The sequence below is a fragment of the Antechinus flavipes genome, chromosome X (genome assembly GCF_016432865.1).
Source record: "Antechinus flavipes isolate AdamAnt ecotype Samford, QLD, Australia chromosome X, AdamAnt_v2, whole genome shotgun sequence".
Classification (NCBI taxonomy): Eukaryota; Metazoa; Chordata; class Mammalia; order Dasyuromorphia; family Dasyuridae; genus Antechinus; species Antechinus flavipes.
In genome coordinates, this window is record NC_067404.1 from 83,432,100 (window position 1) to 83,451,721 (window position 19,622).

At 48.1% G+C, this 19,622-nt stretch overlaps 1 protein-coding gene across 1 annotated transcript; it reads right to left on the reverse strand.

The window, feature by feature from the left end:
- Positions 1–1,816: 1,816 nt before the first annotated feature.
- Positions 1,817–18,179, reverse strand: DGAT2L6 (diacylglycerol O-acyltransferase 2 like 6). The gene is made up of 7 exons (XM_051968501.1): positions 17,243–18,179; positions 10,153–10,260; positions 9,644–9,714; positions 8,083–8,287; positions 6,132–6,306; positions 4,436–4,647; positions 1,817–4,112 (listed from the first exon to the last, which is right to left on the reverse strand). The coding sequence occupies exons 1-7, from the start codon at positions 17,325–17,327 to the stop codon at positions 3,958–3,960; spliced, it is 1,011 nt and encodes a 336-aa protein (XP_051824461.1). The 5' UTR covers positions 17,328–18,179; the 3' UTR covers positions 1,817–3,957.
- Between the last annotated feature and the right edge of the window lie 1,443 nt (positions 18,180–19,622).

Consider the following 19,622-nt stretch of genomic DNA (forward strand, 5'->3'; position numbering starts at 1 on the left):
TGAAAATACACTCTCATGCCCATCAATCGGAAAGGGCTGAACAGGTTGTGGTCTGTGGTTGGGATGGATCACTCTGGTGCTATCAAAAGGATAAAGGGGATGGGTTCAGAAAATCTTGGGAACACCTGGATGAACTGATGCAGAGTGAAGTGAGTAGAGCCAGGAGAACAATAAACAGCAATGCTGATCATCAGATCAACTGGGAAAGATTTCGTAACTCTATCAATACAATGACCCACTACAGTCTAGAAGGGCTCATGATGAGATGTGCTCTCCACCTCCAGAGAGACAGAGCTGATGGACTAAGGGGGCAGATGAAGCGTCCTTTTTTTCTCTAAATCAGAGAAAACACTAGTTCAGAACAAGACATTTGAGTAAATAGCATGGCAAAGAAACCTATCCCATCCCCAAATCCAGAGAAGTACACTTGCCTACAGATTACCGAGAAGAAACACACAGAGGGAATATGTGTGGACAGATTACACCCATGGAGAGAGTAGACATATATATGGAGAGGGCACACATGTGGATTTTGAGGAGGCAAGGCCTTCTGGGAAAGAAAGTCATGAGGAGTTGGGATGGTAAGAGGAAAAAGACAGCAGGAAGCAGCTGTTGAACCCCGAGGGTTCTCAAGGGTCTAGAGGCTGGGAGTTGTGGAAGTTGTGATGAGCAGCTGCTACCTTGGGGAGCACTCTGGGACCACACAGCTAAGAGAGCTGGACTACAGATCAGGCATGTGGCTGCAGCTGTGGAGGGAAGCCGGGGGACCAAGACACAACAGTCCTGCTCTTCAGCAAGGATCTTGATTGTTTGAAGCTCTGGCTTACCTATTGGGTGTCAGGGGGAAACTGTGACTAACCCTCAGAGGAAGGAACAGCACCTGTCTGCCGGCAAGCCACAACTAGCTCCCTGCTAACTGCATTTCATTCCTAGTCTCTTCTTTGTTCCTTACGTGCAAGGTAATAAACCAGTTTTCTAGATGCTAGGAGGTTTCTGCTTAGGAGGAAAAGAAGCCAGAATTATTCTAGAGAAGGCTTCAAGATGGACCCCATCTTTAGGATCCCAAAGTCAGTACCAGGCCATAGGGTACAGTGAATAAGCGTCTACTCCTGCCTGGCATGGTGCTAAAATCTGAGATGCCCTTTGCTGAGTTCTGATTGAGGATGTCTCTGCTGGGCGTTTCAGGCCCTCCACAAGCACGTGGCAGGCAGGCTCTCTGGCCAAACTGAATACCTCTATTCACTTTTGCCTACTTTCGCATCTTTGTTATGTTCTTCTCCGGGCCCCAAGTCTTCTTCCTCCTATTACATTTCTAGGCAAGCTTTAAAGTCTAAAAACTACAGGGCACCTCCTACGAGAGGCCTTCCTTGCTTCCTGCTTCCTGGGTAGTGGCTCTCTTTCAATCCACTTCTCAGAGGGTGCTGGTCTTAAAGCAGGAAGCCCCACATTTAAATCCCACCTCTGCCACATCACAGTTGTGTGACTCTGGACCTCAACTCTCAGTACTCTGGACATTTTCCAAGATTCTCCAAGCTGCTGATCTCCATTGACAGAGGGAGCTTCTGGGCCTGGGAGTTCCCTATGCTGGTCGAAGTCCCAGGCCCAGTCCATGTCCTAGCACTTGTTCCAAATGCAGTTACTAAACAGCAGTGTTCATCGGGATACATTTTATCCTCCTCCTAGACTGGAGGCTCCCTGAAGGCAGGAATTCCCAGAGGCCTCTCTTGTGCATTTGTGTTCGTTCTCTCTCTCTCTCTCTCTCTCTCTCTCTCTCTCTCTCTCTCTCTCTCTCTCCTATTACCCAGCACAGGCATGTAGTAGGTGCAGATGAACTGGTGGCTGAATTAAACTGACTTGGACCCCAGACTGCGAGAGCGCGGAGGAACCTCAGAGGCCCAGTTGCTCCAGACTATCCCTCTGGGTTTACGGAGGAGGAAATGTTGGCACGGGAAAAGGTACTTGTCCTAGTTCCCATGGCTAGCTAATGGTCAAAGCAGGAATAGGAATTCAGGTCACAGAGGCCTTCCTCCCACCTGCAGGAAGAAGACATGGAAAAGGGGAGTGGCTTCTCCTAGCAGCTTGAGCTTAAGTATTAAACCTCCCTGTGTAACCTAGGTAACCAGGATTTTAGATCAGGGGACTGCACGATGCACCCAGATTGGGACAGAGATTTTTATGATAGGCTTTTGGGACAAGGCAGAGAGATGTGGGCTGGATGATAAAGCAGATTGGTGAGTTCAGAGTGGGTTGGATTACAGGCCCCCAAAGGGGTCATCGCTGCATTGGAAGGAATCTGGGCTCAGCCCCGGAGGAGACAAAAGGGCTCCCCCTTTTTGTCAGTGACTGGTAGAAGGACAAAGATCGCACACCGTTCTCATTTGCAGAGGATACGAACTGGAAGGGACAGCTAACTTGTGAGCTGTATGTGGGGTTGGGGAGGGCTGGTGCATGGAAGGGGGATGAGCCTTGGGCTGTTGGACTCCAAAAGTGGAGTGAGGACCAGCAATGGTGGGACCGGGGGTAGGGGGGGCAGGGGTGAGAGTGCCCAACAACTTCACCAAAGCTGTCCCAAAGTGCAATGGGCTAGTTCTGTGACCAGAGCTGTTTCTGGGAGTGCCATGGAGGGTATCTCAGTGTGGATGGATGCAGAGGTAGACATGGTGAAAAGCTTTAGCTCTAGAGTTCAAGAACCCCACCAATGACATTTAGGATCTGGGTGACCTTGAGCTCCATGGACCTCAGTTTCCTCATCTGAGTAGTTGGCTTCTGGATCTCAGATCCGAAGTCCCCTCCAACTGCAAGATCCTGTGGAGCCTGTTCTTCCTGAGATGTTTCACCAGGCCCCTGGTGGGTGGGGCCACTTTTGGGTCCCATAATGATCCATTTGCTTACTTGGCTCTTGGCCTTTCCCCATTACTTCCCGGGCCTGCCATCTGGGTTTTGCAGACCCATTTTCTGTGTCCCCACTGCCCTTCAATTCTCCCCTGAGTTTTCCATTCTGATATGGGCACTGAGAGGTCTGTCACTTTTTGGAAGTCAGTCTTTACCTCAGCCAGATCTAGTTGGGGGAGGGTGGAGCGTGAATTTCTACTCCCCCATCCACGTCTGAAGTCTCTAACTCTGAGAGGCTGTGATTCAAGTTACTGAGAGAGATGGGTGCCAGCCATGTGATCCACTGTGGAGCTGGCTGTCTCTGCTGCTCAGAACTCTGGTTCCCTCTCACCTTAGCTCCATCTGCTGGTGATTTCCTCTTCAAGGATTGGTATAGAGGCCCCAGCCCCTGCTCCATGCCATGGGTGCTGCTTGGGTCTCTCCAAGTGCTTTGAACCATTTTCGATTCCTGTTTGGGCATTTCCAACCCCTGTTGGACAGCTGGCTCCTTGAGGGTAGGGCCTGCTATCCCGTCACTGTGGTGCACGGTGCTCAGCAGTGTCTCTTGTGCATAGTGCATAGTACACATAGTCCAAGAAATATTTGTGGCTTTGACTAGATCCTCCTGGGCAGCAGCGGCACAGAGGGCCAAGGTGGGATAATTTGTAGGTGCCCTTTCAGGCATGTCCAGTCCTACCTGCTAAGAACAGACTCGAGTGAGCCCCTAAGTTTCCGGTATGGATTGGCAAGTCCATGGAAAGGATCCGGGTGGGAAAAATGGGTCTGTGAAGGTACAGGAGAGCTTAGGACAGCAGTAGCCAGCCACTGGGCCCCCGTGTTGTGTCTTAGAGGGGCTGAAGGAAGAGTCTGCTTGTTTCCATGCAACCACTATGCATAAAAGGTGAAGTAAGTGTGTTGGGGTGGGGTGGACATCTTCTGAGCACTTCCATCTCCCTGGAGTGTCGTGGGCCGTTGCTCCTGTGGTCTTGGCTTGGGTTTAGCTTTCTGGAGCCTGCTGTCCCAGAATCCCTCCTCTCTCCAGCTCCTCCTTCTTCTGTTGGACACCCAGGGTCTTTCGGGGTCCTGTCAGAAGATCGTCAGCTCCTGAGTCTCTGGGATCCCATATTGGACCTTGTGATCATCGAACAGTTTCTGCAGGGCCTTGATGTACCGGGTGTGGTATTTGTCCACCAGCTCCTGGCTTGGTCTCTCAATTTTGGGGACTGGAATGGGCTCCCCAACTGCTTAGGGAGTTGCAAAAAAAGACCCAGGCAAATCAAGTATTAGTCTCCTACTGAACCCACTGCTCCTTAGCTCATAAAGCTTCCCAGTGGGATCCAGCCGGGAAAGAGAGGTGATGGAGGGGGAAGTGAAGGACATTCTTTCCTCCCCTCTGCCTCAGGAAAGACCCTGGGCAGATCCATTTCTGGGACTGCCCGCTTATCCCTTCGCTTCCCCACCTTCATTTCAGCCAGGAGTCAGAAAAGGCAGTTGGGAGATGCTGAGTCAAGGATGTGGAGGCTGCTCGCCTAAGAGATAGTCTGGGGGCTGGAAGAAAGCTTACCAACAGTGGTGATGGGCCGGTTGAAAGGAAGGAAGCCCCAGGAGTTCTTGGTGAGGCCCCGGCCGTGGAACGTACAGAAATTCAGGCCCAGGATGGCCTTGGCTATCTGCTGGAAGACTTTTTGGAAAGATCTCAGCCAGGTGCCATCAGGGAAGATCGCCTGTTTGTGAACGTCATTCTCTCCAAAAGAATAGGAAGGAACCAGGTACGCCCTACCAAAAGGGTGGGTGTGGGTCTGGAGAAATAGATGAGCCCCCCCGTGGTAACTCCTCCAATGAAGCACCCTTCCAGGGTGCCTTTCCCCAACCATTCAAAACCTTTCTCTCTATCCTTCTCCTCTAGCCCATATTCCTCCTCCTCCACCACCAGCTCTTGTGGCCAGGGCCAAGGCCCAAGGGCACCTGCTGTGGCTGAGCCGTGGCTAATTCTGGAACTGGTTCAAGGTCACATACACACACACGTGGCAGAGCTGAGATTTGAAGCCAGGACTTCTACCTCCTCATTCGCTCCCACTTCTTCCACAGGCCTTCCCTGTCCCCCAGTCTCTCCTTTACTGTGTCTGGGGCACCTCAAGGTGAATTCTGAGCATAAGGGCTCCAGCAGCTTCCTTTCCCCTTAAGAACAATCACTCTGTCATTCCACAAGGGGGCAGGCTCTGTCTCTCTCAACCAGAGAATGGTGACCTCTGAGGAGGGGGCCAACTTGTTCTCATGTTCTCATTCTTTTCTATCCCTGAAGCAAGGAACCCAGAATTCGGTACCTACTAGGTATCAAATCAACACTTAACAAAAAACCTTTTGAGATACAACAATGTATTCACGTAAAAGTGTGTGTGTGTGCATCTGAATGTGGGTGAAGTTGTGATTTAGCAGATGTTGGAACTGAAGCCACCAGTTCCTCCACTTACTAGCTATGTGACCTTGTCCCTCAGTTTCCTCATCTACAAAAAAGAGGACAATAATGACCCCATCTACCTTTAAAGCATCCCTATAGACTACATAGATAGACATACAAAACAAATATACACATTAAAATACACATACAGATTGGTATCTTGGTGGTAGGGCACTCAGGGTTACACAGCCAGTAAGTACTGGGGAAAACAGGCCCCATCCTGGGTCTTCCTGGCTCATGGCTTGGCTCTGCTGCCATGAAACATGCCGCCTGTCCCCCCCCCCCCCACATTTGTTGTTATCTGTGTGTCTAGAAAGTGAGCTTTCAAGGGCCCTGACCTCTCTGGCCTCCAGTTTCTCTTCTTTCACTCTGCTTTTTGGTCCCACTCTTCATTTTTCTGTAAACTTCAATGGCACTCCTTCTGTTGGAGAGCCCCAAACTCAAAGGGAGCAGCTGGCCATTCAATAGAGAAGGGCAGCCCTCTGGGAGCCTTGGGCTTGGCCAGCAGAGAGGTCTCCCTTGTCATCCACTTCCTACAATGACCTGCATTGGTCCTGTCCCATGTGGTGTGACCTTGGTTAATTCTATAACCTTCCTCATCAATGGAATGGTCCCAAGAGTCCCTTTCCAATCTCTATCTATGTCTACTCAGCACGTTTGCCTGGCAACCTGCCTACCACAGTTTCCTCATGGCCAACAGCCTACCGCCCCTTGACACTGACTATAGTCCGAATGATCCATCTAATAGAAGGTGATTCTAGAGACCACTTAGGGGATTGGTTGTCTGGGGCCAAGCACCTACCCTGTCTGGAAAGCCAGTCGCACGAAGCCTTTGCGATTGTTCAGAACGATGTTGTTTTTTCCGGGGTTGCTCAGGAGGGCTTCGGCGGCCCCTCCCACCACCACGATCACAGCATTGCCCGAGCCCATCTTCGTTAGCAAGTACTTCATGGCCAATTGACTCACTGGGCATATGCCTATGGAATCAAGAGCATACAGCAGAACTGAGAAGCCTGGTGCCTGGAGAAGGCCACACTCCCTGGCTCTCTCCCCCTCTCTCTCCTTCCCCTCCTTCTTCATCTCCTCTTCCTCGCCCTCTTGTCTTCCCCTCCCTCCCATTCCCTCTCTATTTTCCACCCCTTCTCCCTTTTACTTCTTTTCCCAGCTAGGTCTTCTCTACCTCTATAAGCTAGACCAGTTCCCTTTCAGTAGGTGGGTTATGGGATGGGTGGGATGGGGGGAGGGGAAGGGTCCAGTACAGACCCAACAAGGGAGAAAGTAACACTGACGGCTCCGCATCTCATGGTACTTTTGAGTTCCCAATTCCACTCAATGTAACTCTCCTGTCCTGGGTCCTCGAGGACAGTCCTGCTCCCTTCAGCCCAGAAGACACAGCCCTTTCTGAACCAGCCTGGAAGCCGGAGCCCTTTTTAAACCAACCCGGCCCTGCTGGGTGATGCTGTGGGGTAGGCCGCTCTTGAACAAGATGTGCCAAGTGTTTGTCCAAAAGGGCCATCATTCAGGCCCTTGTCATCCTGTTTTTCAAAGGCAATTCAGAACCAGAGGCCAGAGAACTGAGAAGAAAGGCAATGTGAGCAAGGGAGAGCTTTGCACTAGTGGCAGCCACTGAGCCTGGCCGTGGGCTGGACTATAGGTGACATCCAACAGAAAGTTCACACATAGTGCAAGAATGTTTATGGCAGCCCTCTTTGTAGTGGCCAGAAACAGGAAACTGAGTGGATGCCTATCAGTTAGAGAATGGCTGAATAAATTGTGGTATATGGATGTCATGGAATATTATTGTTCTGTAAGAAATGACCAGCAGGATGATTTCAGAAAGACCTGGAGAGACTGACAGGAACCGATGCTGAGTGAAATGAGCAGGACCAGGAGATCATTATATACTTCAGCAACACTATAGGATGATCAATTCTGATGGACGTGGCCATCTTCAGCAGTGAGAGGAACCAAATCAGTTCCAATAGAGCAGGAATGAACTGCACCAGTTACACCCAGCGAAAGAACTCTGGGAGATGACTATGAACCATTACATAGAATTCCCAATCCCTCTATTTTTGTCCACCCGCATTTTTGATTTCCTTCACAGGCTAATTGTACACTATTTCAAACTCTGATTCTTTTTGTACACCAAAATAACTGTATGGACATGTATACTTATATTGTATTTAATTTATATTTTAACATATTTAACATGTATTGGTCAACCTGCCATCAGGGGGAGGGGATGGGGGGAAGGAGGGGAAAAGTTGGAACAAAAGGTTTGGCAGTTGTCAACGTTGTAAAATTACCCATGCATATAACTTGTAAATAAAAAGCCATAATAATAATAAAAAAGAAAGTTCATACATAGTCTCTTCCTCTTGCCCCACTGCCACCTCCCAATCTGGTCTTCTTACACGTGGCCAGAGAACACAGAGACCTACCTCGAGGTCTTGGGCATTCCTGGGGATCCCTGCACCTGAGCCACGTGGCCTCCAAGGAGGAGGAGCAGAGAAGCCAGTATAGTCAGCTAGCCTAGCTCCAAGGATCTAGACCTTCTACCCTGGGCTGACGGATGCTACCGGTACAGAAGGAAGTAGGGCCTTTTGCCTCCCCCTCCAGCACAAGGCCCTTGCTTTCTCTTTGATGGGAAAGTCTCCTGCCTTTGCTTCTCAGACAAGGGCTGGGATATGCATCAGACATGGAAACAGGGCCAGACTGTGCCGGTCGCTCTGCTGGGCAGACTCACTTACCCTTTGCCATCACATACTCCCGGACAATTGGGATCCAGAAGATTCCTTCCAAGGTGGCAAGAGAAGGAGTGATCCCGGGAAAAATCTGAGAAAAGCCGGTGGACTCGGTACCAAAGTTGCAAAACATGCCATAGGAGAGGATCCCGTGGGGATGGGCAGCAATGACGTAGTTGTGGCTTGGAGAGAGCTCACAAGTCTTCACCAGCTGTTAAGAGGAGAGGCCATGAGGGCTGGGAGAGAGAAAAAGGCAAGAAGCCAAGAGTGGGGGCTGCCTGGGAATCAGGGAGAGGACAAGGCCTTGTCTTTCCATGGGGAGCCTCGGGCTTCAATCTCAGTGTCACCTGTAACTCCTCACTCCCACTCGCTCCATCGAGTTAATCAGTTGCCAAATCTTAGCATTTCCTTTACAACATCTCTCACATTTGTCCACTTCTCTGCATTCACCTAGCTGTCAGGTCCACGGTCCCCTTTAGCCTTCTAATTGGTCTCCCTAATTCTGCCTCAAGTCCCTGCCCACTTAATCCATCCTACACTCAGTTGCCAAAGTGATTTTCCTACAGTGTACATCTGAGCATGCCATCTCCCTCCAAATAACTCCACCAGATTCAACAGAAAATTCCCACTTGGACATTTAATGCTCTTTCCAACCTGGAACCTGCCAGCACTTTCTGGGCTATTTGCCTGTTCTCTACAGGCCCTATGGCCATGTTTTCTGTGCTTCCATTTCCACTCTCCATGCTTTTGTCCTGGTATCCTCCCATACCGGCCATGTGGTCCCTCCTCACTTCTACCTGTTGGAATCCTTGGCTTTTATTAAAACTGAGCCCCTATAGAAAGGCCTTGAGAGTAGCCGCCTGTGCAACCCTCTCTGCTCAGGTAATTTTACCTTCCATCTACTTCCATTTATGGAACCTGCACTGACCTATTTATGGAAATGTTAGGACCCTGACGCCCATTAGAATAGAAGTTTCTTGAGGAAAGGGAATTTTGCTTTGTCTCTGTATGCTTAGTACTTATCACTATGTTTGGTATATAGTAAGTGCTTAACAAATGCTTACTGATTGATGGCTCCCATTGAATATGAGATACTTTCCCTCATCCTACATTTTCTCTGTAAAATGAGGGAGCTAAACTGGATGAGCTCTGAGGTCCCTTCCAGCTCAAAATCTCATATAGTCATATGAGGATGTGACCAGAGAAATGGTACCCATCTCCTAAACATGCCTTCCCTGCAGCCTGCCTATTCATCCATCCATGCATCCATCCATCCATTTATCTATCTATCTATCTATCCAGCCAGCCATCCACCAAGCCATCCCTCTATCTATGCACCCATCTGTCTGCCTGTTCATCCATCCATCAATCTACAAGCTTCTTTGGGACTCTACTCAAAGTACTTGGCTTCTGAACTGTGGGCTAACAAACTGAAGTTAAAAAGCATGGCCCAGTAGCAGGAATTGAAGGGATCTAAAGGAAGCAGCTCTCAGTGTCTCTGCTCTGACTGTCTCTGTTTGTGTCTGTCTTTCTGTCTCTTTCTCTCTCCTGTGAAATGAGTGCTCACCTTAATAGGAAAGTAGTCCCGGAAATACTTCCAAACGGTCCAGTTCCTCACCCAGTTCGAGCGCCTGCCACCTATAGAGAAAGGGAAGGAAGGAAGGGAACTGGCCCTCTGCTCTCTCTGGAGGGAGAGACATGTCCCAGCAGAAAGGTAGCCACCTAGGGGTTTTTGAGGCACAGCATACCCTCTCCCCACCCTCCCGTAACATATTCCCCTTTAGGGCTTCAGGAGAGGAACTGGGAAAGAGTCCTAGATATTGAAATCACACCTTTCAGCTCCTCTCCGAACCTCAGTTCCCCCTTTGTCAAATGGGACGACCAATTTTTGCTTTGCCTCCCTCACCTGGAGACATGGAGAGTATCATTCCCGATCCTTTAGCTCTACCTGGGAGCTGGAGCCTTCCTGAATGTCCCATATCCCGGCAGGCCTAGAGTCACATCCCTCTCAGCCACAGCAGCAGTTCATATTTTAATTCTTGGTGTTTCTTGGATCGTCTTCCCCCTCTCACTTACCTCGACTATGAGTTTCCCAGTCATATATGAGCCAGCCTAAGGTGAGCACAGACAGCATCCAGTACTTAGTGAATAGCAGGATAGGCCCCCCAAGGATGGGAATTGTTCCTGAGGAAGCACCAAGGATTGGTCCATCACCCACAGGCAAGTCTTGAATTGAACTCTCTTCAACTACACGATGCACATATCAGTTTCCTTCTCTGTCAGGAGTTAGACTAGATAAGTTTGGAGGTCATCTTGCCTAAGACTCTCACTTAAGTCCCCTTCCTTGTGCTTCTGCAAAATGAGGGGTTCGGATTAGATCAGGAGGTTAAGCCGGACAAAACATGACAGGAAGAAAAAGAAGGAGAGAATCCATTCACAATAATTGCAGAGAAGATAAAACACTTGGGAATTCACTTGCCAAACAAGAACTATATGACCGCTTATTACGAAAGGCCCTTCACCCAAATAATGACAGATCTAAATAATGGGAGAAATATCGATTGCTCACGGATAGGCAGAACCAATATAATAAAAATGACAATACTGCCGAAATTAATTTTTTCATTTAGTGCCATCCCAATCAAACTACCAAATATTAAGCACCTGGGTGACACTGTATCTAGATAGAGTGCTAGCCTGCAATCAGGAAGACATAGTTCAAATTCAGTCTCAGATATTGACTTGCTGGGTGACTCTGGACAAGTCACTTAACCTGTTTGCTTCAATTTCTTCATTTGCAAAATGGGGATAATAGTAGCACTTACCTCCCAGTGTTATTGTGAGGAGTAAATAAGATAATAATTTTAAAGCACTTTCATGCCTGGAACAGATTAAGTGCTATATAAATGCTAGCTCTGGATTACTTAAAAGAACTAAAAGAATTTGTTCCTCCATGGCTCTCTTCAACATGAGATGATTCAAACCAGTTCTAATAGTTCAGTGATGAAGAGAGCCATCTACCCCCAGAGAGAGGACTGTGGGAACTGAGGGTGGACCACAACATAGCATTCTCACTCTTTTGGTTGTGGTTTGCTTGCATTTTGTCTTGCTTCTCATTTTTTTTTTCCTTTTTGATTTGATTTTTCTTGTGCACCAAGATAATTGTATAAATATGTATGCATATATTGGATTTAACATAGATTTCTACCACATGTACTGGACTATTTGACATCTAGGGGAAGGGATGAAGGAAGGGGGAGGGAATTGGAACACAAGGTTTCGCAAGGGCTAATATTGAAGAATTGTCCACGCGTATGTTTTGAAAAATAAAAAGCTTTAATAAAGGGAAAAAAAAGAATTTCTTCCTCATCCAGAGGAACAAAATGTCAAACCTATCATTGGAAAAATGTGAAGGAAGGTCCTAGAAGTAGCAGCTAAGAAGCAATGGGATAGATCAGGTAGACAATATATAAAACCAAATGAGCACCAAGGCCCCAGTGTATGATAAACCCAAAGTGGGGACAAGAAATCACTATCTGACCAAAAAACTTGTAGGAAAACTAGAAAGCATTCTGAAAGAAAGGAGGCACAGATCAGCACCTCACATTGTTTACCAAATTGCGTTCCAATAAGTATGTGATGTAGATATCTCCTAAGCAAAGTGGTAAAGTATGGAGGAAAGTACCTGTCAGATCTATGAATAGGATGAGAGTTCATGACCAAGAAACAGAGAGTTCACCGAAGGGAAAATGGAGAATTTTGATTACATCAAATGACAACGTTTTTGTCCAACCAAAACCAGTCAAAAGTAGAAGAAAGCAGGAAACTGTGGGGGAACAAACAAGTTTCTCTGATAATGGTCCTAAAATGTAAATTCAAATTTACAAGAAAAGAATCATTCCCCAGTTAATGAATGGCCAAAGCATACAAATAGCCAGTTTTCAGAGGAAAAAATCAAAGCTATCCACGGTCATATAAAAATGCTTTAAATCACTAATAGAGAAATGCAAATTAAAACAACTTTGAGGGATCACCTTCCACTCATCAGATTGGCTAAGGTGACAGAAAATGAAAATGACAAATGCTAGAGGAAATGTGGCAATATAGGCACCCCAATGCACTGCTGGTGAAGTTGTGAATGAGTCCTACCATTGGAAAGCAATGTGGAACTAGGCTTCAAAAGCTATTAAACTGTATATATCCTTTGATCCAGCAATAGGTTCTTGGGAGGAAGGTGCTTTTGTAGAACATAAAACCCAATGTATGAGTTATTAGGAGTTGGATTAGGGTTGTGGATTAGATTTCTAGAGGCAGCTTGGGGAGAGAAAAGGGACAGAGATCCCAATCTCTGAGTTCAAGTCCCAACCTCTGGGTTCAAGTCAATAAAGTATCACTGCGACCCTAGGACTAGGTAAATCCCTTAAGTTCTCAGTGCCCCAAATAGTCATTCACGTAAACATGCACAGTAAAGTGGAGGTGCCAAGTGGTGTTCAAACAGCAATCTCAAGTGGAATTGCTTTCCTGGAGCAAGGCAAGGCTCTCTCTGAAGCCAGACTCTTTGGAAAGGATGGGACCCCAAAGAAGGAAGGCATGCATCATACCATCTTCCTCTAGGGAGAAGAAAATAGAGGAAATGAATGCCCTCCTTGAGGTCCTGGAAGGACCTGCAGAGGGCATCTGTTAACCTACAACTCTTCTGCCTGAAGATGGCGCTCACTCCATAAGGGAATGCCTCCACCCCCTGCATCTGTCAGAGGCAGCTTGGTCCTGATAGTAAGCCTCAATCTGCCCCTTTGCTACAGCCACATCTGCTTCCAGTGCCTTCCTCTTATACGTGAAGACGACTCTTGTGTCCCTCCCCAACTGGATAAATCCAGTTTTTTCAACGGGGCCCTCTATGGCCTGCTCTTCTCCCACCTCCAACTCAAAGAAGCTGATTCTCAGAAAGTTTGGTCTCAGGAAGTAAGTGTGAGGGGCTGATACATCTCCATCAGAAGGCCGGGGCAGATCCGGCTTGATTTCTGAAAGTAAGGTAGCCATCCAAAGGCGAGGCCCCATGGCCAAGACAAAGAGGGAGGCCTGTTATGCTCTGGCTGCTCAGGGGTTGGGCAGTCCCTTCGGAATGCCACAGATGATACTTGTTGGTCAGCCTTCATTTTTAAAGAGGACCCATGACATCGTGGGCAATGTCTTAGGAGACTAGTGGGTACGGCACAGTTGCACGAAGTCATCGGACTCAGTCTCCCTCTTCCAAAGTCATCCAAATCCGACGGCCAGACAAGATCCAGACGTCTGGGGACAGCTGGGGATGAGGGAGCCAACCTTGGTGTCTGATGTCTGACCCAGCTCCGAGGACACTACAACGCCATTTTGGAGCCACGGGGGCGAGTTGAGGGACACCTGCCACAGGGGAACAGTTAGCCCGTAAAAGAGTGGCCTGAGGCTTTTGAGACATGACAGAGAATGGGGAAGGGTGGGGATGGCCAGGGCACTATCACAGCCTCCTGAGACCATCTTTTGAGAGACTTCTCATGAAGGAAGGAATAGGGAACAGGAATTCTGAGCTAGAAGTCAGTACAACTCAACATCTATCAAGTGACTACTATGTACCAGGTACTGCACAAGAGGCTGGGTTGGCTGTGTACTAGTCCTTAGACCAACAAAAGTCGAAGGCTTGGGAAGACTCCTATGTAAGCATGACCAAGGAAGGGCTTTTCCTGATTGCATCACTTTAGAAACCCCAAACCCCGCCAACTCAAACTCTGTTAGTGGGCCCTGTGTCCTTTAGGGAGGAAGGCCAAGATTGCAGGGAAGAACTCTGGGGGAATGGAGAGTGAAGGAGGAAAAAAAATACCTTGAGTGGGGACTTCACACAAGTCCTACAAAGCCAACCAGGGGACAGCATGTGAAGGTGCAAAGGGAGCTGGATTCAGACTTCAAGAATTGGGTTCAATATATTAGTCTACCTGCCATCCAGGGGAAGGAGTGGGAGGAAGGAGGGAAGAAGTTGGAACAGAAGGTTTTGCAAAGGTCAATGTTGAAAAATTACCCATGAATATGTCTTGTAAATAAAAAGCTATTAAAAAAATATTTGGATTCAAATCCCTCCTTGTAATTTACTGGCTCTGACCTTGGTCAAGTCCCTTCCCTTTCCCCTTCTTCCTTCTCTGTAAAACGAAGGCCTAGCATGGATGCCCTACAAGGGCTCTTTTCAGCTCTGGGATGCGCTGAGATAGAAGCAGAACAACAGGTACATAAACAGCACAGCACCAAGCACACAGGTGGCACTTAATAAATGCCTATCAACCAATTGAGCGACAGTGACTGAATACCTGGTTCTTCTCTCTGTGTGACAATAGTCTCCAGAACCTTTGCATGAAGCCCTCCAGTGATGAGAGACTCACTACTTTCTGAGGAAGTTCACTTTCCATGGCCTTATTTCCTTCCTCTGAACAAAGACTAGCTGCATACTTGACCTTCTGGTCCTGGTTCTGTCTTCTGGGGCCCAGCCATGCAATTCAATAACTGCTTCAGTTATGTCTCATTATGTGTAACTCTGAGGATACAGAGACTGATCTGGTCAAGTCCCCCCTCTCCAGGAGCTTATCCTGCTGTGGGATATGAAGTGAGTGTGTGTGTGTGTAGTGTATTCTTGTGTGATATGTGTCTCTGTGTGGTATGGGTATATGTGCACGCATGTGACGCCACATGTACAAAGATGGGTGTTTGGGACACAGATTCAAAAAAGAAGCCCCTTATACCAACTGTGCCTGAAAAGGGTGAGGGAGACATGATGGAGAAGTCCAAAGGCTGGGGATGGGGGTTGAGAGGGGACCCCATTAAATGGAAGCCTGGGGAGGAGCCCTTCCAATGCTCTCTCTGGGACTTCTCTTTTCCAGGTCCCTGTCTTGTCCCCGGTTCCTTCTCCTAGTTTGCTATGACTTAACGAGGAGGCCCTTCATATCCCAGGTACTCTCCTCTGGATGTTCTCTAGCTTCTCCACATTCTCTAAAACGGGGGCCTTGGAGCCAAAGGTACCTCCCTGATGCACAGGATGCTGCCAGAGCTGCCAATTGTACAGAGGGGTTTGGACCTCACTAAAGGAAGACAAATGAACCCAAGCCTTGTGGATGAAATACTGACCAAGCTTCTGAGGGGACATTTTAGGCTAACAGCCACCCACCCCCAGGGAAGGTCAGAGTGGTTGCGTACCACTGGTGCCTTCTCAGTGGGGGACCTAGCAAGGCCTGGGGGGAAGGAAGGTGTCTGTGGGGCCTTCTGGGAGCAGAGAGAAGTCTGATTAGGTAGGAGTGGCCTTCTGAGACACATCTGACTCTGGCAAATTGCCCTCTAAGTTCCTCGGACAGCTCTGTGTAAACATTCGAATTGCGCCCCAAGACTTTGAGGTCCACTTCACTTTGGAGAGCTGAGCTCTCTTGGGGGTGCTGTTTCCCAGATGCTCTAAGTCAAGTGCTGTAGAGGGCTGGGAATCCTCCATTTTTTCTGGGCATCAATTTCCCCAACTGTAAAACTGGGGGAGAGTAGTTTCCAAGGGTCTTTATATTTATTTTTGGCCCATTGTTCTTTGAAATTAGTGAGCATCAAAAAGTTACCAAGCTGTGCATACTCTTTGATCCAGCAGTGTGACTACTGGGCTTCTATCCCAAAGAGATCTTAAAGGAGGCAAAGGGACCTGTATGTGCAAGAATGTTTGGGGCAGGTCTCTTTGGAGTGGCCAGAAACTGGAAAATGAGTGGCTGCCCATCAGGTGGGGAATGGCTGAATAAGTGATGGGATATGAATGCTATGGAATATTATTGTTCTGTAAGAAATAACCAGCAGGAGGATTTCAGAAAGGCCTGGAGGGACTTATGTGAACTGATGCTGAGGGAAGTGAGCAGGACCAGGAGATCATTATACACTTCGACAACAATACTACAGGATGATCAATTCTGATGGACGGGGCCCTCTTCAACAATGAGATGAACCAAATCAGTTCCAATAGAGCAATAATGAACTGAACCAGCTACATCCAGCGAAAGAACTCTGGGAGATGGCTATGAACCACTACAGAGAATTCCCAATCCCTCTATTTTTGCCCGCCTGCATTTTTGATTTCCTTCACCGGCTAATTGTGCACTATTTCAGAGTCCAACTCTTTTTATACAACAAAATAACAGTTAGGACATGTATACTTATTGTGTATTTAATTTATACTTTAATATATTTAACATATATTGGTCATCCTGCCATCAGGGGGAGGGGGAAGGAGGGAAAAATTGGAACAACAGATCTGGCGATTGTCAATGCTGTAAAATGACCCATCCTTTTAACTTGTAAATAAAAAGCTATTAAAAAAAAAAAAAAAGAAACTAGTGAGCATGTGTCTTGCCTGCCCTTTGTGCTGAGCAGAGAAGCCTGTGGGTGGCATGTCACCTTCTTAGGAGTATGGGGTTCTCAAGTCATCTAGGCCAATCTATCACCCAAGGGGTCATTTGACTTTTGCTTCCAGGTCTGCTTCTGGGACAACTCATATAAATGAGTGGACTCACTTGGCCCTCCCGCCTCCTCCAGCCCAAGGCCTGGTCTCCCCATGGGGACCTCCCTGGGCCAGACTGTCACCATTTCCCAGCATGCCTTGTGATGTAATCCTCTCTTGCTAAATGCTTCTCCCCCCCTCTCCCCAGTCTGAGTTCAAGTGCCACCTCAGACACGTCTTTGACCCTGGACAAATGACTTTACCCTGTCGGCCTCAGTTTCCTCATCCACAAGATAAGCTGGAGAAGAGAATGGCAGATCACGCTAGTATCTTTGCTAAGAAAACCCCAAATGGGGTCACGGAAATCAGACAAGCCTGAAAAACTACAACTTTCAACTCCTGAGGCAGCACTCTCTGCCTCTATCTGCCCCCTTTCTCTCTATTCCCAGCCATCCCCTTAGCTCAGCAAGACCAATTTTTGCAAATCTTCTGGACACTTCCAAAGAGTTGGCCATCGCCCAGATGAGCATTTCCAGTACCTTTAATGTGTCCTCATCTGCATGATGTGGACACCCTGTTCTCCCTGGCCATTCGTCATGGCCCCTCTCCTCCGAACACACTTGCCATGCGGTGTCTGGGTCTGAGCCCCAGCAGGACCCTCCAATCCTTCCCTGTAGGCCCACTTACCTAGCACCACATACAGGGGAATCCAATGTAGAACCGAAAGCGTCTGGAGGGCAGCCTGGAAATCCAACGTGAAGCCGAAGGCCATGGTGCCCTCACTGTGGCAGGGAGCTGCACAGAAGTCCCGAGCCCCACAAGCTCAATTAAGCCTGAGAGCTTTGCTGTACATCTTATTCCTAAATCCTTTTAGCTCCCTGCTAATTCCAACCTTCAACCTTTCTTCTAGCCTTTCTCTGAGCATAGCCACACCCCACCTCCTACACAGAGGCCCAGCCAGCCTGCCGCCTCTGCCTTGGCAGGACCCTGGCCAGCTCTCTTACCCGTTGTAGCCCTCAAGCTTCTCCTTTTCCCTGATTTATGTCTGTGTCATCCCTTCTTCCCTCCCTCCCCTTTTTGTCCTCCCTTTCTCTCTCTCTCTCTAATCCATCTCCCCTCCCACTCCCAAGAACACAAGCTCTTCCAGGACAAGAACTGGGTTTTCATCTCTGGAGCTCTTGTGTTGAGCACAATAGGCACATACATTTATGCAAGTCGATCTGCCCTTCTCCCTACTTCCAGAAGCTGGAAATCCTACCACTAATCCTGAGATCTGAGATTAAGAGCTAGAAGGGAATTCAGAGGCCACAATTCCATCCTTTTATTTGACAAAAGGAAACTGAGGAAGGCCAGAGAATAGGTAGGACTCACCCAAACTCCCACAAGGAGTACAGAATGAGCTGGCCATTTAGTCCAATTCCAAGGGATGCTGCCTGACTTTGGGGCTGACTGGGGCCCGACCTGAGTGAGTCTAGGGCCACTGATCAAACCAGGTGAAAAGGGGCTAATCTAGAACCCAAATGACCCATGGAAAAGAGCCTGCTTCTTTTCCCTGCTTGGCTAAGAGAGATGAAGGAGACATCTAAGTCTTTAGCAGTTCTGCTGGGACAAGAACCCCCGAATCTTCCCCTTCCCATTGATCCCCCCTACCACCCCTTTAGACTTTTTTTTTTTTTACTTTACTCAAATAGCTTTGACCAAACCATTTCCCTTCTTGGAGCCTCACATTTCTCCTTGATAAAATCAGACCGCAGAGTTCAATTTAGAAACTATTTATTGATATCCAAACCCGGCACCGTGGGCCTTGGCCCTCAAGTTTACATTGTCCCAAGAGCGAAGGGAAGCGTGACCCTTGTACAGAGATAAGGATATGATAGGGAAGGATTTTTGAAATGGAGGAAGATGCTTGCAGCTGAAGGAGGGGGAGAAGCGGGGAAGGCTGCGAGGGGAGAGAGTGGTTGAGGTGACTTTTGAAGAGAAATGCTGAGAGGCAGGTGAGGAGGGAAGGCAATCCAAGTCCTGTAGACAACCACTTCGGTCAATGAGACCATCCTGAGGCAGGAGACAGCGTGTCTAGCATGGGGGAAAGCTAATGTACTACTTTGACTGACATGTGGAGTGTCAGAAGGCAAGTCGAATGCAATGAGGCTAGAAAGATTAAGTCAGATGTAGCTTGTGGTGGTCTCCGAACGCCAAAGTAAACTTGGATTTCATGAGAGACACTGCCGTAAAATGGCTAGAACTATGGAGGTGGGGAGTATCTGGGCTTGCCGCCTCAGACGCTAGCTAGGGGACCTTAGGCAAATCAAGAGATCTCTGACCCTGAGTCTTCTCAGCTCCCGAAAGGTATTGGCAGTACCCAACCTCATCGGGTTGTTGTGAGAATGAAACACTTTGTAAGCCTTAAGAGTGTCATGCGAATGAGTCCAAGAGGCCATCGGGAAGATCTGAAGGTTTCTGAGCAGAGGAGTACTGCGATCAGAGATAGACCTTCAGAAGATCATCTTGGTTGCTATGCAAAGGAAGAGAAAACTGGAGGCCAGGAGACAAATGGCAAGTCGATTACAACAGTCTAGGGGACAGGTGATGAGGGTGACCTAGGGTGGAGGCAAAGGCTAATGATGCAAGAGATGCTAGAGAGGTAGAACTCCTGGGATTTTGCAATTGACTGCATTGGGTAGGAGGTGAGGAAGTAAGAGTAGGGAAGATATATGGCATGGTAGCCTAGCTTTGGCGTATGATCAGAGTTTTAGAGCAGGAGGGGACATGATGTTCAAACCTATCACTTTAGAGAGGTTGTGAAAGCTGAGGGAGGAAAAGGACCTCTTCCAAGAACATCAAGGGAGTAGTAAGTGGCAGAGCAGGGATTTGAATCCAGGACTTCTGATTCTTAGTTTGAGCCTTATAGCACAATGGAGAAGAATGGATTGCCTCAGTTTCCTCCTCTGAAAAATGAGGGGGCTGAACTCGAAGGCCTCTAGGGTCCCTTCAGTTTGAGATATCCTGTCTTAAAAACAAACACTCCAAACCACGGACAGTTTTAGACACATCGAATTGGAGGTGCCGG